This window comes from Bombina bombina, chromosome 6 (genome assembly GCF_027579735.1).
Source record: "Bombina bombina isolate aBomBom1 chromosome 6, aBomBom1.pri, whole genome shotgun sequence".
Taxonomy (NCBI): Eukaryota; Metazoa; Chordata; class Amphibia; order Anura; family Bombinatoridae; genus Bombina; species Bombina bombina.
The window spans coordinates 396,134,037-396,157,504 of record NC_069504.1 but is presented as its reverse complement, the minus strand read 5'-3'; the positions used below and the strand labels follow the sequence as shown (position 1 = coordinate 396,157,504).

The 23,468-nt window shown below is 36.4% G+C and overlaps 1 protein-coding gene across 1 annotated transcript; it reads left to right on the top strand.

Moving 5' to 3' along the window:
• Positions 1-895: 895 nt before the first annotated feature.
• Positions 896-1,808, top strand: LOC128665093 (ras-related protein Rab-8A-like). The gene has a single exon (XM_053719840.1). It carries the CDS (start codon positions 965-967, stop codon positions 1,571-1,573), a length of 609 nt encoding a protein of 202 aa, XP_053575815.1. The 5' UTR covers positions 896-964; the 3' UTR covers positions 1,574-1,808.
• Positions 1,809-23,468: the final 21,660 nt, after the last annotated feature.

Genomic DNA, 23,468 nt, shown 5'->3' with positions numbered 1-23,468 from the left:
TTCTGCCGCTCCCGGACTAAATAAATGCATTAACCCCTAAACCCCTGGCCTCCCACATCACTACCACTTACTAAACCTATTAACCCCTAAACCACCAGTACCCCACATCACCATAAACTAAATTAAGCTATTAACCCCTAAACCTAACAACCCGCTAACTTTACATTAAATATTAACTCATCCCTATCTTATAATAAATTTAAACTTACCTTTAGAATTAAATTAAACTATATTAAGCTACTAATGAACCTACCCTAACTATTATACTAAAATTACATTAAACTATATTAAACTATTAATTAATTTACCTAACTATTATACTAAAATTACATTAAATTACATTAAACTATATTAAACTATTCATTAACCTACCCTATTATACTAAAATTATTATTAAACTAACAATTAAATTAACTATATTACATATTTAAACACCTAACCCTACTCAAATTATTGAAATCTACAATAAAGAATTACTAAGTTACAAAAAAATAACAACTAAGTTACACAAAATAAAAAACACTAAGTTACACAAAATAAAAAACACTAAGTTACACAAAATAAAAAACACTGTTACACAAAATAAAAAATAAATGATCAAATATTTAAACTAATTACACCTAATCTAATAGCTCTATGAAAATAAAAAGCCCCCCTCAAATTAAAAAAAACCTAGCCTACACTAAACTACCAATGGCCCTCAAAAGGGCCTTTTGCGGGGCATTGCACCAAACAAATCAGCTCTTTTACCTGTAAATAAAAATACAAATACCCGGTTTGACTCAGCCGCTTACCCAGATAAACTTTACGCTGGGATCGGCCGCGGGGGGTCCCCAGAGATGGGCGGCCACTACATGACGTCAGAGAGCCAGCTACCAGTCAGCAGGCACTTTTTCATAGATTGACAAGGGTGTCAGCAAATTGCTTCTACGCGCTGGTATTTCCTGTATAGTACTTTTTTAATATGGCGAAGACTTACGATTATTTGTTCAAACTGCTTCTTATCGGGGACTCTGGGGTCGGGAAGACCAGCGTATTATTTAGGTTCTCAGAGGATGCCTTCAACTCTACCTTTATATCTACAATAGGTATTGACTTCAAAATTAGAACTATAGAATTAGATGGCAAAAGAATTAAACTACAAATATGGGATACTGCAGGACAGGAACGGTTTCGCACAATCACAACAGCTTATTACCGAGGGGCAATGGGTATTATGTTGGTATATGATATCACCAATGAAAATTCCTTTGACAATATCAAAAATTGGATCAGAAATATAGAGGAACATGCGTCAGCTGATGTTGAGAAAATTATCCTTGGGAGCAAATGTGACGTCAATGAAAAACGACAGGTATCCAAAGAGAGGGGCGAAAAGTTGGCTCTTGAGTATGGAATTAAGTTCATGGAGACTAGTGCGAAGGCAAATATCAATGTTGAAAATGCATTTTTCACATTGGCAAGAGACATCAAAGCAAAAATGGACAAGAAAATGGAGGGGAACAGCCCTCAAGGAAGCAACCAAGGAGTCAAAATCACTTCAGACCAGCAAAAGAAGAGCAGTTTCTTCTGATGTGTTCTTCTGTGAGGGACCCTGCCTTATTGGAGAGCCTTCGCTCCTCTGAACTGGACTGTGCCTATATCTGAATTCTCATAGTCTTTACAGACATAAAACCTTAAACCACCAGCTCTGCCACACTCCAGCTACCTGAAACCAGTGACAAGCTCTGGCTACCTTAATCTGTTTCACTTATCTGCTGTGGCATAAATTCTGTTTGTAGATTTCCCCATGGTTTGTTTTTTTCCCTTATGCAAAGGTTTTCAAATTTTTTTTTTTTTTTTTTTTTGACAAGACAAATTCTAAGGTATTTAGAAATGTTCATGATGAACCATATCACCATCTGTCTTTTCATTAAAGTTCTAATTTGTTATTCCTTTAGGTCTTATAGTGTGTGTGTGTGTATATACATACACATACATATATGCAAACAGACAAAAATAATAATTTTACATTTTGTGATATATTCTTCCGGTTAGTAAATGAATGCAATGAAGTGTAAACGGAGTTCATTTGCTCCTGAGTTTGTCTGATTTTTATGCAAGAGTACTCTATACACAATGCACATTGTATGTGTATGTATATTAAATGCACTTTTTGTTTTACATTCCAAAATAAGTCTTCCATATCCAACTTATTGGTAGACACAATATTGTATTGTTTCCCTTTAAACATAAAGATTAAATCCTTAATATCTGTAAAATATGTATATGCTAAAGAAGATTGTATGCCAATATATCTTATTTTTTTTCATATGTAACCTTCCTTTTTCAATTCTATAATGTAAGTATAGCCCTAAAGCATATTTGGTTGCCACCGTGTGTGTATGAAATTAGGCATAAATACAATGGATATTTTTTAATTTGGATCCAATAGTGGTTTATTTAACGTTATATGAAGCCCAATTTTCTTCTTTCATGATTCAGATGGAGCATGCGATTTTTGAGCAGATTTCTAGTTTGCTCCTATTATTATCATCAATTTTTCTTTGTTCTCTTGGTGTCTTTGTTTGGAAGGGCAGGAATGTGGGCTTGGGAGCCGGACCATTTTTGGTTCGGCACCCTGGGTGGCGCTTGCTGATTAGGCGCTACCTAGGTGCTGAACCGGGGGTGGGCCGGCTCCTAGGCTTGCATTTCTGTTTTTCGGATGGAGATGCCAGGGGAAGAAAGAAAAATTAAACTTAGGGGTACATTGGAAGGGTGCTTGGAATTGCCTGTTCTGTCTGAGTCATGAAAGAAGGAAATGGGTTTTATATCCCTTTTAAGTACTGTTCCATGCTAAAGGTACATAGGCAGCTACAAAATAATGTACTGTACTTCTGTATAGCTATATGTTATTGGGAGTATAAACTAGTCCTGATGCAATGTACTTTGTTTTATTATATTAGTTTACTGTTTGTCATCTCCTCTGCGTACAACTTAGCTCATCACGATACAGTTGTTTCCACAGCCGTTCGGGACCAATGAAAGTCACTGCAGGGCAAGAAGAGGTCCCCACCCTTCTCAAAAATAGCTGAGCATATAATTAACGCTTTCATCAAAAACAAATGTGGTTTAGTAAACAAAAGGTGCAAACCATATTAGTAGATAATCTTGCATTAATGAGGTTGAGGTCATAATGGTGCTTAGGATCTTTCCCTTTTGTGGCCAGTATAACTCACTCTGTAAATCCATCATGTACTGAATGGTTACTAATTCAGGGCATCCATTAATGCAAGTTATTATTTTTTTTATAAACTTGCTTAAACATTTGTAGATTTTTTGGGGGATTTTGTTTTAAGCTCTGGAAATCTAGATAATGTATCTTACATTAGGATTCCTGCAATAAAAAAATCTAGTTATATCGGGGGGTTTTAAATAACTGTAATGAGATTGCTGAACTGTTCTTGGCAAAACAAATATCTATATTGTAGTTATCTTCTAGTGGATAGGAATTGTGCATAAATAGATGAACAACCTCTTTTAATACACCTGTTTGACTATAGAAGCTTAAAACATTGTATTTCAGTTCATTTTGAGTGATCACACACCAGTTGCAACCAATTTGCTTCAGTCAATTAATTAGATCTATTTCACCTTTAAATTATAATAGATATTTCTTTAAAATGTACTAGTTTTGTTTTGCTTTCACTGTCATTTTATAAGTGGAATGTTCTTTGTAAATGTTGTACATCCGTTTTCTAAATCACAAGCATTGTATTAAGTTCATCATGGGTTGTGGAGTCCCATGACTAAAATGTACTGTGTGTTCAGCATAACATTGTAAGGATTTCACATAACCTACTGAAAATCAGAATACTGTAGGTCATGCATCTAGTCTCTAGATGCCTTTTTATGCAGTTTTAGACTATTCCATCGACTCGATAATCAAAAGTTAATGGTTTATGTTGACTGATTACAGATGCAGACTTTGGTGAAATGTTAATTGTGTAAAATAATGTATTTCGATTATCATCTTGAATGTGAGATCCTACAATGAATCAAAGCACTTTGGGAATTTGAAGCCAAATCCTATTTCATGCACTGTCACAGCATTAGTTTGATATGTAATATGTACCACCAAAGAATGTTGCATCTATTTCTTTATATATAATATCCTTATATTTTCATGGACCAATCCAGTTACTGAACAGTCCACTATAACGTCACTCTGTCGTTCACATGCACGTGTCCACTCCCTGTCGTACACATTCACGTGTCCACTCCCTGTCGTTCACATTCACGTGTCCACTCCCTGTCGTTCACATGCACGTGTCCACTCCCTGTCGTTCACATGCACGTGTCCACTCCCTGTCGTTCACATGCACGTGTCCACTCCCTGTCGTTCACATGCACGTGTCCACTCCCTGTCGTACACATGCACGTGTCCACTCCCTGTCGTACACATGCACGTGTCCACTCCCTGTCGTACACATGCACGTGTCCACTCCCTGTCGTACACATGCACGTGTCCACTCCCTGTCGTACACATGCACGTGTCCACTCCCTGTCGTACACATGCACGTGTCCACTCCCTGTCGCACACATGCACGTGTCCACTCCCTGTCGCACACATGCACGTGTCCACTCCCTGTCGCACACATGCACGTGTCCACTCCCCTTTCCAAGAGCTTATTATATACTTCAGATCTGCAAATCCACCAAAATCTGGAGAGTGCAGGAAAATCCAAACATTATAGGGACCAGTAGAGTCAAAATGAAACTTTCATGATTCAGATAGAACATGCAGTTTTACACAACTTTCGAATATACCTCTATTATCAAATTTGCTGTGTTTTCTTGGTATCCTTTGTTAAAGAGCATACATAGGTGGACTCAAAAGCAGCACTGCACTACTAGTGCATTGCTGCTCCTTGAACAAACAATACATTGAGAATGAATAAATATATATTTTATAAATATAAATTATATTGAAATCATGGGGGTTTAATTTTGACTTTACTGTTCTTTTAAGTGCTAGAATTGTATGATTTATTGAAGCTTAAGAATCCCTTGATGAATCTTACTACTGATCTACTGGAGTGACCACCTGGACTTTCTTGTCTAGAGACCAAATAGTAACATTATTGATCAATCTAGTAATCCTAGTAACTGATGGTGTAAAACTCCATTATTTCTTTCATTTTAAAATGACTTAATTAGTTTAAAAATGATAAAGCTGCCACCTTTAAAGAAGAATTAAATTACGACTGACATATTTTGTTTACAACTAATAGAAACTTTAATTCTTAGTTGCTGTGCAAAATTCGGAATTCAATCTAGTCACTTTCAGGTTTAATACAATATATAAAATATTCTGTGAATGGCTGGGGGGGTTCGTTTTTAAGGCCAGCAGACTAGAATGCATTCTGCGTTTCTAAAAGTATGTTTTGTTTAAATATTAAAATATTGCTGGGTTTCTGTAATAATATGCTTTGTTTACAATGACAACTGCACTTCAGCAAATTAAAAGCTTATTTTAAAAGGAAAAAAAAAAAAATACAAATACCCCCTAACAGTAAAACCCACCACTTACACAACCAACCCCCCCAAATAAAAAACCTATCTAAAAAACCTAAGCTCCCCATTGCCCTGAAAAGGGCATTTAGATGGCATTTGGATGGGCATTGCCCTTAAAAGGGCATTTAGCTCCTTTTCAGCCTAAACCCCTAATCTAAAATTAAAGCCCACCCAATAAACCCTTAAAAATACCTAACACTAACCCCCGAAGATCCACTTACAGTTTTTGAAGACCTCAACAAAGCAGCAGAAGTCCTCAGCGAAGCCGGCAGAAGTCTTCATCCAAGCGGGCCGAAGTCTTCATCCAGACGGCATCTTCTATCTTCATCCATCCGGCGCGGAGCGGCTCCATCTTCAAGACATCCGAAGCAGAGCATCCTCTTCTTACGACGTCTTCTCAAGAATGAAGTTTCCCTTTAAATGACGTCATCCAAGATGGCGTCCCTTACATTACTATTGGCTGATAGAATTCTATCAGCCAATCAGAATGTAAGGGACGCCATCTTGGATGATGTCATTTAAAGGGAAACTTCATTCTTCAGAAGACGTCGTAAGAAGAGGATGCTCCGCATCTGATGTCTTGAAGATGGAGCAGCTCTGCCGGCTTCGCTGAGGACTTCTGTTGCTTCGCTGAGGATGGATGTCCGGTCTTCAAAAACTGTAAGTGGATCTTCTGGGGTTAGTGTTAGGTTTTTTTTAAGTGTTTATTGGGTGGGTTTTAATTTTAGATTAGGGGTTTGGGCTGAAAAAGAGCTAAATGCCCTTTTAAGGGCAATGCCCATACAAATGACCTTTTCAGGGCAATGGGGAGCTTAGGTTTTTTAGATAGGTTTTTTTTATTTGGGGGGGTTGGTTGTGTGGGTGGTGGGTTTTACTGTTGGGGGTATTTGTATTTTTATTTACAAGTAAAAGAGCTGATTTCTTTGGGGCAATGCTCTGCAAAAGGCCCTTTTAAGGGCCTATTGGTAGTTTAGTGTAGGCTAGGGTTTTTTTTTATTTTGGGGGGGCTTTTTTATTTTCATAGGGCTATTAGATTAGGTGTAATTAGTTTAAATATTTGATAATTTATTTTTTTATTTTGTGTAACAACTTTGTGTTTTTTATTAGGGTTAGGTGTTTAAATATGTAATATAGTTAATTTAATTGTTAGTTTAATGTAATTTTAGTATAATAGGGTAGGTTAATAAATAGTTTAATATAGTTTAATGTAATTTAATGTAATTTTAGTATAATAGGGTAGATTAATTAATAGTTTAATATAGTTTAATGTAATTTTAGTATAATAGGGTAGGTTAATTAATAGTTTAATATAGTTTAATGTAAATTTAGTATAATAGTTAGGGTAGGTTAATTAGAAGTTTAATATAGTTTATTTTAATTCTAAAGTTTAAATTTATTATAAGATAGGGATGAGTTAATATTTAATGTAAAGTTAGCGGGTTGTTAGGTTTAGGGGTTAATAGCTTAATTTAGTTTATGGCGATGTGGGGGGCTGGTGATTTAGGGGTTAATAGGTTTAGTAAGTGGTAGTGATGTGGGAGGCCAGGGGTTTAGGGGTTAATACTTTTTTTTAGTTGTGGAGGGCTCCAGGAGTGGCGGGATAGGGGTTAATAACTTTATTTTGTTGCGATGGGCTCCGGGAGCAGCGGGACAGGGGTTAATAACTTTATTTAGTTGCGGTGGCCTCCGGGAGCAGTGGGATAGAGATTAATAAATTTATTTAGTTGCGGTGGGCTCCGGGAGCAGCGGTATAGGGGTTAATAACTTTATTTAGTTGCGGCGTGGTTCAGGAGCGGGGTTAAACATTTTAGTATAGTGGCAGCGTTTAGTGACAGGGTATAAATAAAGTTGGGAAAAAGCCGAAAAGCAGCGAGATTGATGACTGTTAGTTAACAACAGTCCGCTGCTCATCGCCCCGTACTTGGTGCGTGGCTTTTTGACAGCTTTTTGACAGCTTTTTGACATTTTTTATAAAAATGGAGAGCATATTCAGGTCCGCGGCCGCGATGTTAGGCGAGCGTATTGGTGCAGACAAATGCAGCACAGTTGACGGCTTGATATATTAGTGTAATAGTTGACGGCTCTATATGTTAGTGTAATAGTTTATTTCAAAGGGACATGAAACCCAAAAATTTATTTTCATGGTTCAGATAAATTTTTATTCAATTTTTAAAAAGTTTCCAATTTTCTACTATTATCAAATGTGTGTCGTTCTCATGTTATTCTTTGTTGAAGAGATATCTAGAGAGGTAGCGTGCACATCCGAAGCACTACATGAAAGGAAATATTGCTGCCATCTAGTGCTCTTTCTAATGTATAACATTTTGCAAAACTACTGCCAAATTGTGCTGTACGTGCACACTCGTAAACTTACATTCCTGCTTTTTAACAAAGGATAACAACAAAACAAAAGAAAATTTGATAATAGAAGTAAATTGGTTCAGCTGCACTGAATAAGTGACCAGGCTTTAAAAAAATTTAATGTTAGCCCGATCAGGGCAGGCGCTTGTGTAAGCAGCAGGGGAGCGCCTAGAGCGGGTACAACTTCCTCCTACAACATTGCTATGTGGACGTGCCGTGAGGCTAAGCCGCCTGAGACTGTGCACAGTGCAGTGTGGAGTCTGTGGATGACTGGTTTCCAGACCGGTACATACTGAAGTGACGTCTAGTGAAGAGGTAGGAGGGGCTGACTGAGTAAGAGCAGGGGTCTGGGGGAGGCGAGCGCAGAATGGGCATGGCCCGGCCGGGATTTTGCACCGTTTTCACGGCTCCTGAGTGATGACCTCATTCAGTCACTTTTGAGGTGCTTCGTATCGTAAAGCAAAAATAAGAAAATATGTTACCGACACGGCCCGTGTCCCCTCTGCAGTAACCAGCAGCCCCAGCTTAACATAAGGTCAGTCAGTGTTCATTCCTTTATGCTCGGCTAGTTATTGATGACTATTGTACTATGTTTTGCTCTTAATTTGGCCAAACCGTATCCCTAGCTTGTCAGGCAGGAAGGGGGCATGCCGCATACTGTTTGCTAAGTGGCAGACAGACTTGAAGGGAAGGTAAAGATAAAAAGGGCTTCTAGGTGAATAAACCGTTGAGAGAGCTCCAATCCAATGAAAAGTTAAGTTTTGTTTGCCAATATTATTCCTACAGACATTTTTTTGTTTTTTAGATCTTTGATTATGTGCAACTGATATGTATATTAAAAAAAAAAAAGTGTGTTTGATGTGGATGTGTGGTTTATGTGTGTGGTTTGTGTGTGTGTGTGTGGTTTGTGTGTATGAACAATTTTGTGATGTGGTAGGAGGGCCGAAGGGCATTTCCTATCCCCCTTCCTAAAACAACAATAACCTGACCAAAAAATATTGTGGCTCAAAAACAGCCTAAAACCTAGGGGGATGAGGGGGTGGGGGGGCATCAGAGTTTTGAGTGCCTAGGGCAGCACAAAACCTAAATACGCCACTGGTCCAGTGATATTGCATATTGCGTCCTGGCTATCATTAGCGCAACTTGTAATCTGGCCCTGTGTGTTATTTTTTAATGCAGTTTTTTCCACCAATAATATTAATTATTACGTGCAATTAATTATTTTATATGATTATGATTACTTTTATTATTTGTATTTTTAAACTTCCAAACACTTAATTACAAATATAAATATATTTTAATGCCAAAATATGCCTCTCAAAATCGACAAATATGAGTTTGCGTATTGATGATGCGTGTAAAAAGCAGTCTAGCTTATTGTACTGTATATACATATACTTGTTGATGTTAACTAATGCATTACATATATCATATAAGCTTATTGTTGAGGTAAATTATAACATGAATTGGGGTATATATGTGTAGCTTGATTTTGCATCAGTTAATTAATCAGTATGATTTGTTAAAGTTATTAGTAAATTAAACATATTTAAAAATAACAGTTTGGAAATAATTTTAAAAACATGTGGAGTAAACATTAATTCAAAAGCAAAAAGGGCTGAAGTGCTCAACCAGAAAAGTACTTAGCAATAAATAACTATGGGATGAAGCTCACTCAGGATGCAGCCTCTTTATTAAAAAAATAATAAAATTAATTAATTGTATATGTTTTTTTCTGTATTTATAACAAACTGTAATGATCAGAGAACTGGGTTCTACTATAAGGGATAATAGGATAAGTTATTCTTTACAAATGATGGTGTTTTATTAACATTAACAAGTGAAGAACCTGTGAGTCCAGATCATATTTATCGAAAATGTGTATGGACAGGCATAGTCAGGAGAGATTATTTATGTGTAATATGAAAAACATTAGTTCTTGTTGGCCTATGTCCAATGGTCCTATGGCTGAAGGATCTGAAATCCTGGCACGTTTGTGTCCAAAAAGGCTTGACGTTGGACACCTCTCCTTTAACTATTTATTTTATTTTATTTAGCTGCCTTTTCAGTACATAATAAAGCTTCCACGTTTTCCATTTACAGTAACCTAATATAAACAAAGCCAACTATAAATCAGTGTTGATAGGCAGAACAAATTATACATGCTAGCATCACTAACAACAAAGAGCAGCAAGAAATATAAATATTGTCAGAGCAAGAGAGAAGAGAAATTTTCCCATGTTTTAAATGTATGTCTGTCTTGCTTTGTGAAGTAAAAAATCAGTATAAGACTTTTTTTTTATTACAGTATGTGGTTATTGGAATTAGCAGGTAAGTACAAATGCACCCGGGCAATCAGGGTAACTTGCAAACTGATTTCAGTGTAACAAATGCAACAGTAACTAAACGTTTATGTAGGTGAACTAATGCTATTAAACATTGCCAAAACTTTATTGAAGATTTATGACCGAAGGTCATCTGGGAGAGAAAATAGAGGGGGGTACACACGAAAAAAATGGGGAAAAGATAAAGAAAAATAAAAAGTAGTAGGCACATATATATTGGGTCGGTGACCGAATGAAGTAGTCTAAGGCTCCGATATTCAAAGCACTGACAGACCAATGAGAAACTGCCTTTCTGGCCATGTTGGTCTCGCAGTCCGTCTGTCTCTCGATATATTCTAAAAAAGGGGGGGGACACAAAGTGTTCCTACACAGCCCAGATGGTGTGTCCACTGAAACCAAAAATGGTTTCTGTGTAGGAACACTTCAAATAATTCCTGTCCAACCTGTCACTAAACCTACAATACCTGCCTCACACTGTAAATGCCACTGAAAAGGTGGCAAGACAAACATGGCTGAAACCCTACACGTAACTTGTACTTTACAAATTAAACTATATTGTACTTATGGCGATGTAAACAGACAAAATTCAGGTTACTCCCCTGGAACGCCCAGCTAACTCCCACAAAACACTTACATCTATGTCATGTCTTCACTATACCTGATTAATAAAAAGAAACTCCCTATTATAACTATAGGCACTATGTTGATACATGTATATGCAATGTTTAAATTATATGTATTTTCATGTATATTGCATATTAATTTAAGTATTGTATAGAGTTTAAAGGGACACTAAACCCCATTTTTTTTCATGATTCAGATAAAGCAAGCAATTTTAAGCAACTTTCTAATTTACTCCTTTTATCAATTTTTCTTTGTTCTCTCGCTATCATTATTTGAAAAATCAAGAATCTAAGCTAAGGAGCCGGTCCATATTTGGTTCAACATCCTGGATAAAGCTTGCTGATTGGTTGCTACATTTAGCCATCAATCAGCAAGCGCAACCCAGGTGCTGAACCAAAGATGGGCCGGCTACTAAGCTTACATTCTTGCTTTTCAAATAAAGATAGCAAGATAACAAAGAAAAATTAATATTAGACGTAAATTAGAAAGTTGCTTAAAATTGCATGCTCTATCTGAATCGTGAAAGAAAAATTTTAGGTTTAGTATTCCTTTAAACATGTATTTTTTAACAAAAAAAAAGTAAAATACATACAAAACTTAAATTAAATTGCATTATGCAGGAAAATGCATATAATTTAAACATTGTGTAAACTGCTCCTCTAAACTATTAACCCCTTATGTGCCCTCACCCCAAATTCAACCTAACTCAACTACACTCTTAACCCCTAATTTTAAATAGCATATTTACCAAACCAACCCCTAACTTTTTAACCCCTAAACCGCCAATACCCCATCACAAACACCCCTAACCTATTAACCCCTAAACCCCAACTACCACCCATTGCAAACACCCCCTAACCTATTAACCCCTAAACTGCCTCAACCCCCCAACAAAAACTCTCTACACTTCTTAACTACCTAACAGCTAACCCACCCAAGACCTCTTACCGAACACCCCTAGGTTACGCAAAATAACAAAGACTAAAAATTGCACAAAATAAAAAAAAACACATTACCAAAATAAACAAAACAAAGCACTACCAAAAATAAAAAAAGTTATGCCAAGTCCCCTTAACAAAAAAGCCCACCCCAAAATAAAAAAACCTTGTATTAACACTAAAACCTACCTAGCAATTGCTAACAGACACCTAGATAACAAGTTTTGCCCTATACCCGGTGCGTAAAGAACGCAAAAAAATGACCGTTATCGTACTTTCCATAGAGATGCTATTACAAGTTACTGAAAAACATCCTTGTGCTGTGCAGTATGGTGTGTTAAGCTCCAAACCCCACAAAAGCCAAGGGATGAGTTTATGTGCATGTGCACGCTTTTCCCCATAGATATCAATTGGGAGAAGGTGTCAGGAAAAAACTAACACCTGCGAACGCAGAATGGCAAATCGCCTATGGGGAAAATAAAGTTACGTTTAAACCTAACACCCTAACATAAACCCCTACTCTAAATACCCCTAATCAGTCACTCCCCTACATTAAATAAACTTATTAACCCCTAATCCCCCGCTCCCCAAAATCGCCAACACTAATTAAAATAATTAGCCCCTAATCCGCTGACCCCGACATCGCTGACACTTAATTAGCCCCTTGACCCGCCAGCCCCCCACATCGCCAACACTATATAAACCTATTAACCCCTAAACTGCCAGTCCCCCACATCTCCAACACTATATAAGCCTATTAACCACTACACCGCCAGCCCCCCACATCGCAACTAATAAACTAAACCTATAAACCCCTAAACCGCCAGCCCCCTACATCGCAAAACACTAAATTAAACTATTAACCCCTAAACCTAACACCCCCCCTAACTTTAAATTAAAAGTACAATATAACTATCTTAAAATAAATAAAAACTTAACTGTGAAATTAAAAAAAAACAAGATTAAACTATAAATTAAACTAGCATAACTATGCTAATAAAATAAAATAAACTACAAATTAAAAATCCTAAATTACAAATTTAAATAATCCTAACACTATGAAAAAATATAAAAAATCTAACATTTAAAAAAAAAAGCTAAAATTATGAAAAATAAAAAATCACTAAGATAACAAAAAATAAAAACTGAAATTATCCAAAATAATAAAAATTACACCTAATCTAATAGCCCTAAAAAATAAAAAAAGCCAAAAATAAAAACAACCCCTAACCTAACAATAAAATACCAATAGCCCTTAAAAGGTCCTTTTGTAGGGCATTTTCCTAAGTTAAACAGCTCTTTTGCCTAACAAATTACTAAATCCCCCTAACAGTAACCCCCCCAAAAAAAAAACCTAAGTCTAAAAAAAAACCTTAGCTACCCATTGCCCCTAAAGGGGCATTTGTATGGGCATTGCCCTTAAAAGTGCAATCAGCTCTTTAACAATCAGCTCTTTTACTGCCCAAAGCCCTAAATCTAAAAAAAAACACCCACAAAATTAAAAAACAAACAAATCAGCCAATAGGATTTCAGTAGCTCTCATCCTATTGGCTGATTTGAAAATGTCAGCCAATAAGAATGCAAGGTACCCCATATTTAAACGGGTACCTTGCATTCAAGCTTCAATGTACGGCAGTGACCGTATGAAGAGGATCCTCCACACTGGATGTCCGCACCGCCGGCAAAGATGCTCTGCGCCTCCACAGCTCCGCAACACCGGGATGAAGAAAGAAGATGCCCCCGCGATGGAGGAAGATTCTTGCCGCCTGGATGAAGATGAATGTCCGGGCTTCAGGAACCGTGTGTAGATTTTCTGGGGTTAGTCTTAGGTTGTTTTTTTTTTTGGGGGGGGGTAGATTTTTGTTTAGATTAGGGTTTTGATGGGCAGTAAAAGAACTGAATGCCCTTTTAAGGGCAATGCCCATACAAATGCCCCTTTAGGGGCAATGGGTATTTTAGTTATGAATTTTGTGAAACATTTTTGTTTTGCAAAATCAGTAACTACTGGTCTTAGATTGCGGAATTGATTGTGTCGGTATAGGCTATAACACAAGCATTTTAGCTGGAACGCACAACCTGTAATATGGCGCAATGGAAAATCCTGCACTCAAATTTTGAGTGCGGAATGGACGTTGTGTTACAGGCTAAAATGCTTGCGGTATAGCTATACTGCCGTGACTCATAATACGGGAGACCTGCCATTCCACACGCAATGGCCAATTTTTCAGCAGCATGGCCGTACCGCACCATAACACAAAACTTACAATCTAGCCGAGATTTTGTTAATACAATGACAGTGGCAAGCTCTGTCTTCACCCAGTTAACCTTGGCTCATTTAAATAGGGAAAGTAGTCGATGGAGTTTGACCATTGAAAAACAATGACAATTTTTGTCATTAAAAGGTGTTCACTGTCCCTTTAACTTTGCTGCTATTTCATGACATCTCAATTTAGTTACAATGTAAAGTAAAACTCCTCTCGTGATGCTGCTTTTAAACAGTAATGGCGTATGGCAAGAATCCACATTGTAGATTATTCTGTTGTCCTTGTGACACTCTTCTTCAATGAAACACAAAATATAATAGTTGTTTCAGGTTTCATTATAATTTACAGAAATATATCATTGTGCTTTGTTTGTGTGTGTTGATTGGCTAGATGATTTATAGTTATGACAGGTTGGAGAGTGACCTTTACACTTTGTTTTACATTGCATATGCTTTCATTTTTTCCCCTTAACTTTACTTGTTGTGTTGAGGTCCAAGAGTGGGTTTATTTCTGTTTTCTTTGCAAGATATCTATTTAACCCTTCACTTTAGAAATCTGGTGCTAAACTAATGTTATATAATTCTGCACTATGTGCAGAATTATATAACATTATTTGCTAGGTTTACTGGCCCTTTAAAATTCATTATTATAACTTTGTCAATGACTATATTTCATATTCAAACAAACTTCATGTATGTTTTCATTAAAAATAAAAAAATGTTAGATATTAGTTAAAAGTGTTTAGTCAAACTTTTAGTTAAAGAGATATGAAACTGTGGTCCTTTAGTAAGAAAAATAGGTTGAATCAAAAGAAGCAGATTAAAAAAACGGCAAACATGCTACTTATTTTCTTGCAAAATGAGAATTTCTCATGGTAACCACTGCCCTCAAAGAGATACAAGAGCATACATCTTTTGAACTTAAGTTGCATTCTGCCTCTTCTGAGCATCAGGACCACCAGCAGAAATTTTGGGGCCCCATACTAAACCAATGGTCGGGTCCCCATATACCATACCATGCCACATACACCCACACAATGCCATATACCACACATGCTTACACATCATGCCACCCACATACACCAAGCCACTCACACACAAACACATACCATGCCACGCACACACAATTATGCCACACAGTGGCACCCACACATACACCATTACACACACACACACACACATACACCATGACACACATATACGATGATACACAGAAATCTGACACACACTCCATGCAGTCACACACACACCATTTTACCCACGCACCATTCCACACACACACAAATGCTTGCTACTTTAAAGTCATACCTTCTCATTCAACATTAGGGATCATTTTAACTACAGTTATAAGCCTCTGTGCATCAGGCATAGAAAATGATTGTACATGACAAAATGCCATTTATAAAGACATCATATATTCACAGATGACTCTATTGCATGGATATTTCAATTTAATAGATTTATAGATTAAAAACATAGAGAGAGAGACTCTACAATATGTATCTATGATGAGCAATATTGGTATTTGAAATTTTTAAATATTTCTATGAAAAGGGTATTACTATAACACTGATTAATGTAGCACTTACACTTATATTTTGTGGACAGCTGCAACATATTTGGATTTAATTGTGTATATATATACACAGATAGATAGATAGATAGATAGATAGATAGATAGATAGATAGATAGATAGATAGATAGATAGATAGATAGATAGATAGATAGATAGATAGATATACTCACATTGTAAACACGGTACAGTGGATATAAAAAGTCTACACACTGTTATGAAGTTGAAGGATATTGAAATGTAAAGACATAAATAACAACAATGTAAATACCAGACTTGTTACATCTGTAATGTTAATTTCCAACAAACAAAAATCCAGAGAAAAATAATAGTTAATTATTAGGAACATTTTAAATTTAAAAAAAAACTCCAACACCCTGTTGCATAAGTCTTTACACCCCAACCAAGAAATACTTTTTGGAAGCACCTTTTGCATTTATTACAGCAGCAAGTATTTGTGACTAAGCGGCCTATTTATCATTGCGTCAAACTCAACGCGTTTGCTGGAGTCAATACGCTCGCCAATCATCGCTGCCATGAATCTATATACGACGGCCTTATTTATTTAAAAGTCTGTCAAAAACACGTGCGTCAAGTGCAGAGCGATGAGCATTGGATTGTTGATAAATAAGAGTCATCAATGTTGCGGATATTCTGTTTTTTTCAACTTTATTAATACAATTTAATTACTGTCCATGCTAGATTTATACCTGAACAAACAATAATATCTCATAGATAGATTTTCTATGTATTTGTTATACAAAAAATTGATATATGATATTTTCACATAAATGAATGTGTATTTGTATTTCTAGAAATCATGATATGCCTATCTCATGTTTTTTTGTTTTTTAAAATGATATTTAATGCTAGAATTTGTACATATATCTTTGCACATACTTGTGTATATATATATATGTGTTATGTCAGAAATCTTTTGCAAACATATTTACATGTCCCTAAATTCCTTTTTTTCTCTAAACAATGTTCTCTTTCATATCTATGTGTTTATTTATACCACTTTATGTATATAGTTTTAATGTATTATTATTCTGAGCAGGAATAATTGAGAATATAACATAATCAGGGTATCATATGTATTTATTTGCAATCAATTAATATTTTAAGAGCTGGGCCAGTTTTCTCTCTGCACCTGTGTAACCCCTCCTGATTGCAGTCTTGTTTTAAACACCACCCCTAAAAAATGGGCTGGCATATAAGATCACATTTCTTAATGAAAATGAAATTCAAGAGAAGGAAGAAAAACGCTGAAATAGCATGACAGTGAAGAGGTGATTTTAATTTCTGATGTATCTGATTCATGACAGTTTAATGTTAGGTAGACTATCCCTTTGAGCTATCATCTTAAGATTATATTGAATCAAACATCATTCGAATTTTAAAACCATTGTCTAAAATATTACACTGTGTGTCCTAATGTCATCATCAATGTTTAACTATAATACTAATTTTACATACACATACTTTTAAAATATAATACACAATGTAACAAATGGCACTTACAAGTTTTGATGAGTGATCAATGACACAAGTATCGAGCAATTTGATTTGTTAGTGATAGTAGAAAATGTATATTTAAATCCTATTGGCTGATGTCATAAATCATGTGATTATGCATTTCCCAATCAAAAGTGGTGGAAAATTTCACTAGTTTGTGGGTTGTTTTTGAGCATTGCGTCAAATTTGGTGCGAAAAGTGTTACATCAAATTTGGTGCGAAGTGGAGAGTGGGACTTGTATTACATGCCTTAAACATGGTGCAAATAGATTTATCCAAAAAAAAAAAAAAGGAAGTTAGCTATATTATGTTATGAATTTATTTCATTTGTATCTCTTTATCTACTAGTGCATCAAATTTGAAACAAAACTTTGCACCAAATTTGGAGCAATACTTTGCACCAAATTTGGAGCAATAATATTGCGTTATAATGAAAAGTAACATAAGATGTAACATAATCCATAAGTAGTAATGTATTTATTTCATTTTTATCCCTATATCTACATTACTACTTATGTATTATGTTTCAGCTTTGTCTGTCATTACATTTTTATCCCTAAATCTACTAGTGCACCAAATTTGAAGCAATACTTTGCACCACATTTGGAGCAATAATATTGTTTTATTTAGAAAGAGTATACAATTTTAATAAAGTTTCTAATTTACTTTTATTATCTAATATGTGTCATTCTCTTGCACCATCGAACATAACCTTTCTGTGTTTTCAGACTCCCTTTGATTTCTATGGCATTCACGGCCTCAAGGGTGGCAGTTTGAATGATAGGTATGCTGCGTCAGATTGATACAAGCGTACCTGTTGAATGTTTGATAAATTGGCAAGAGGGTCAAATGGAGTCGAATGTGACGGCGGATCAGTTTTCTGCTTGAATAACACAAGCATCGATCTGCGTCGTATTGATTTCACAGGAGCGTATATTAAGTTACACATTTCAACATTTGACAATCTTAATGCTTTGTTAACTATGGCAGATCAAATTTGCTTCAACTTTGACGCGGACTTCCAGCGCATTATCAGTTGAAGCTTTGATAAATCGGCCCCTAAGTCTCTATTAACTTTGCACTTCTAGACTTTTGAATTTCATCCCACTCTTCTTTGCAAAAACGTTTTGAGTTCTGGGCTCTGACTGGGCCATTCCAAGACTTTGATTTTCCTTTTCTGAAGCCATAGCTTGGTCGACTTGGATTGTTTTGGGTCAACATTGTCATGTTGGGATGTGAAATTCCTCTTCATAGTCAGCAGGTTTTGTGCCAAAATATTTTGATATTTGGAGCTATTAATTCTCATCTATCTTGACAGGAACCCCTGACCCAACTGAAGAGAAGCAGCACCAAAGCTACCACCACCATGCTTAAAAATGTATATGGTCTTCCTTGGTTGATGAGCTTTAATGGTTTTGCACCAAACATATATTTTACAATTTAGTCCTAAAAGTTCAATCTTTATCTCATGAGACCAGATTTTTCCACATGGTCTAGGGTGACTGAATTAATTATTTGGCATTTAAATGGGCTTATATGTTCCTTTTAGTAAGAAATGGTTTACCATCCTACCCCATAGCAAGACATGTGCAGAAAATGAGAGATGGTGGTCACATGGAAGGAGTGACCGGTACCTTCTAGAAATTCCTCTAGCTCTCTCAGTGTTGCTGTTGGCCTCTTGGTAGCCTACCTTTCTCCTTGTCCTCTCATCAGCTTTGGAGGGTCCTTGTGATCTTTGCAATGTCTCATTTTCTCCACTTATTGATGATGTTTTTGACAATCCTCCATGGTATATCCAGTGTTTTTGATATTATTTTATAGCCCTCTACTGATTGGTACTTTTAAACAAATAGGGCCAGGTTACAAGGGGATTGCTAATTAACGATCCTGCTTAAGCGTTAATTGCGCTAGAAGTAAGCATTGGGTTGCAATCGTATTATGAGATGAAACTAAACTGTTTCCGAGCGCTTATGTGACAAGCGCAAAAAGCTCAACTTAAAATATTGCGTGCACGTTCACATATTTCCCCATAGAAGTCAATGGAGGAAAAAAGGTGGGAAAAAATAAAGGTTGGTTTGGATTATGTACTAATCACTAGGCTTGAGAAATATATATACGTTGATTGGAGTAGCCGTGTTAGTCCAGAGATTTAGATATCAAAATAACAAGAGTATTGCATTGAGCAATGATACTTTTTTATTGGACTAACTATACATTTATAAGTTGACAAGCTTTTGGAAGAGTTCCTTCCTTTATCAAGTCTGAAGCAATACTGACCAATTAAATGGAATTTACAGATTATATCTTAAAACACAGAATATCTAAGAAGACAGAAAGTGCAGGTGGAGGTGTCGTAAAAATCATGAGGGGGGCTTAGGTAACAGGCAGACAGTGTCCAGTGTAGGAGAACAGACAGGGGAAATATATAGCTTTACATAGAGCATATACTGACAAAGTTATATATCAACATTGAATCAATATCTATAAAGATGTGAAATTGTATATACAGGGGGAATTGTATATACAGGGGGAATACAAAAGTTAAAAAAAGACAAAAGTGTGGACATAGGCTTACCTGTGTACCTATGTATAAAGAATGTGGAATATACAATGTAATTTACTAAATGAAAGTACATTACAAAATGTTTTGATAATGTGTTAAGAATCCAGAGTCCACATTTAGTCCAGAATTAAACAGGTTGAAGTGCATTATCATTTTCATTTCAAAAGTTTTTCTTTCCATGGTGTTTTTGAAGTTGCCTCTGAGAATTTTGATTTTGAGGTTTTGGATGGAGTGGTCAGGTTGGGTGAAATGGTGACCAACAGGGGTGCAGTATTTTGTTTCACAGTGGTTTTTGATTCAGTGTCTGTGTACGTTCATCCGAAGGTGCAGTTTTTGGCTTGTTTCTCCAATATAGCATCCCACTTCACATGCAGTGCAATGTATCATGTATACCACATTTGCAGATATACATGAATATGCCCCTTTAATGTTATAAGATTTATTATTGTTATTTGCTGTGCTGCTTTCACAAACGTGTTGACACAGTTTGCAGAGAGCTTTATAGCAGCACTTGGTTCAATTCTGAGTGTTCTGAGTGTTCTTTTTCTGAAGGGGTAGCTTCCTATGTACCAGTTTCTGCTTTAGGTTAGGTGGTTGTCTTTATGCCAGGATTGGGGGTTTGGAAAGATTTTTTTGAGTGTGGGATCCTCTAAGAGTATACAACAATATCCATCACAAATGGCAAACTGCACTCATCTGTATACAGGAAACCAACAGATAGATGCAGCTACCTCCAGAGCTCCAGCTCCCACCCCAATCACATTAAAAAATCCATAATCTACAGTCAGGCTACAAGATACCACAGAATTTGCTCAGATACCAAGGACCGTGACAAACACCTCATCACACTGTCCCAATCATTAAGAGAAAAAGGTTACAAAACAAGGATTATAAATAAAAAAAATAACTCTGCCCTCAATACTCCCCGTGAACACTTACTACAATACAGGGAGAAGAAAAACATATCACGTATCCCACTAGTAGTCAAATACAACCCTGCTGTGGAAGGGATACGAAAAATCATAAAAGACTTACAGCCACTACTTTTAGAGGATCGCACACTCAATTTTTTTTTCCCAAAACCCCCAATCCTGGCATACAGACAACCACTTAACCTAAAGCAGAAACTGGTACATAGGAAGCTACCCCTTGAGAAAAAGAACACTCGGAATAGAACCAAGTGCTGCTATAAAGCTCTCTGCAAACTGTGTCAACACGTTTGTGAAAGCTGCACAGCAAATCACAATAATAAATCCTATAACATTAAAGGGGCATATTCATGTATATCTGCAAATGTGGTATACATGATACATTGCACTGCATGTGAAGTGGGATGCTATATTGGAGAAACAAGCCAAAAACTGCACCTTCAGATGAACGTACACAGACACTCAATCAAAAACCACTGTGAAACAAAATACTGCACCCCTGTTGGTCACCATTTCACCCAACCTGACCACTCCATCCAAAACCTCAAAATCAAAATTCTCAATATAATCTGTAAATTCCATTGAATTGGTCAGTATTGCTTCAGACTTGATAAAGGAAGGAACTCTTCCGAAAGCTTGTCAACTTATAAATGTATAGTTAGTCCAATAAAAAAGTATCATTGCTCAATGCAATACTCTTGTTATTTTGATATCTAAATCTCTGGACTAACACGGCTACTCCAATCAACGTATATATATATATATATATATATATATATATATATATATATATAAAATGTAGAAATGACTGCAGCACTCCGGTTATATTTTAATAATTTTAATTACAAGCAGTGAACATACAGGCGACGTTTCGGGCGTGTGCCCTTTCTCAAGCCTAGTGATTAGTACATAATCCAAACCAACCTTTATTTTTTCCCACCTTTTTTCCTCCATTGACTTCTATGGGGAAATATGTGAACGTGCAAGCAATATTTTAAGTTGAGCTTTTTGCGCTTGTCCCCCTATATCAGGTGTGCATAATTATTAGGCAACTTCCTTTCCTTTGGCAAAATGGGTCAAAAGAAAGACTTGACAGGCTCAGAAAAGTAAAAAATAGTGAGATATCTTGCAGAGGGATGCAGCACTCTTAAAATTGCAAAGCTTCTGAAGCGTGATCATCGAACAATCAAGCGTTTCATTCAAAATAGTCAACAGGGTCGCAAGAAGCGTGTGGGAAAAACAAAGGCGCAAAATAACTGCCCATGAACTGAGAAAAGTCAAGCGTGCAGCTGCCAAGATGCCACTTGCCACCAGTTTGGCCATATTTCAGAGCTGCAACATGACTGGAGTGCCCAAAAGCATAAGGTGTGCAATACTCAGAGACATGGCCAAGGTAAGAAAAGCTGAAAGACGACCACCACTGAACAAGACACACAAGCTGAAACGTCAAGACTGGGCCAAGAAATATCTCAAGACTGATTTTTCTAAGGTTTTATGGACTGATGAAATGAGAGTGAGTCTTGATGGGCCAGATGGATGGGCCCGTGGCTGGATTGGTAAAGGGCAGAGAGCTCCAGTCCGACTCAGACGCCAGCAAGGTGGAGGTGGAGTACTGGTTTGGGCTGGTATCATCAAAGATGAGCTTGTGGGGCCTTTTCGGGTTGAGGATGGAGTCAAGCTCAACTCCCAGTCCTACTGCCAGTTTCTGGAAGACACCTTCTTCAAGCAGTGGTACAGGAAGAAGTCTGCATCCTTCAAGAAAAACAGGATTTTCATGCAGGACAATGCTCCATCACACGCGTCCAAGTACTCCACAGCGTGGCTGGCAAGAAAGGGTATAAAAGAAGAAAATCTAATGACATGGCCTCCTTGTTCACCTGATCTGAACACCATTGAGAACCTGTGGTCCATCATCAAATGTGAGATTTACAAGGAGGGAAAACAGTACACCTCTCTGAACAGTGTCTGGGAGGCTGTGGTTGCTGCTGCACGCAATGTTGATGGTGAACAGATCAAAACACTGACAGAATCCATAGATGGCAGGCTTTTGAGTGTCCTTGCAAAGAAAGGTGGCTATATTGGTCACTGATTTGTTTTTGTTTTGTTTTTGAATGTCAGAAATGTATATTTGTGAATGTTGAGATGTTATATTGGTTTCACTTGTAAAAATAAATAATTGAAATGGGTATATATTTGTTTTTTGTTAAGTTGCCTAATAATTATGCACAGTAATAGTCACCTGCACACACAGATATCCCCCTAAAATAGCTATAACTAAAAACAAACTAAAAACTACTTCCAAAACTATTCAGCTTTGATATTAATGAGTTTTTTGGGTTCATTGAGAACATGGTTGTTGTTCAATAATAAAATTAATCCTCAAAAATACAACTTGCCTAATAATTCTGCACTCCCTGTATATATTTATGTGTTTATATGTGTAAATATGTCTGTAAATACATATATACACATATACAAATAAATACATATGTACACATATATAGACATATATATCTACATACATATCCATCTTTAGACATGTATATGTATGTATCTCTATGTTAAAGCCCTTTGCCTGTTTTTTTTCTAACACCTGAGAGGTCATATCTTTGAGCCCTTATAACTTTTGTGTGCATTTTTTTTTTTAAATAATTTTTATTAGATAGTGTAATTATGAGTGTAACTGTACCTTATAATGTATTTTTGTTGTGTTTTGTGACAATTTTTTGTTTTGCAGTAATCATTCTAGCGTTTACTTTCAGCACATAATACCAGCTTTAAGCTCAACGAGCGTAGA

Coding starts and splice junctions, on each gene's coding strand:
- LOC128665093 (XM_053719840.1), top strand. CDS start 965: ATGGCGAAGACTTACGATTATTTGTTCAAACTGCTTCTTATCGGGGAC.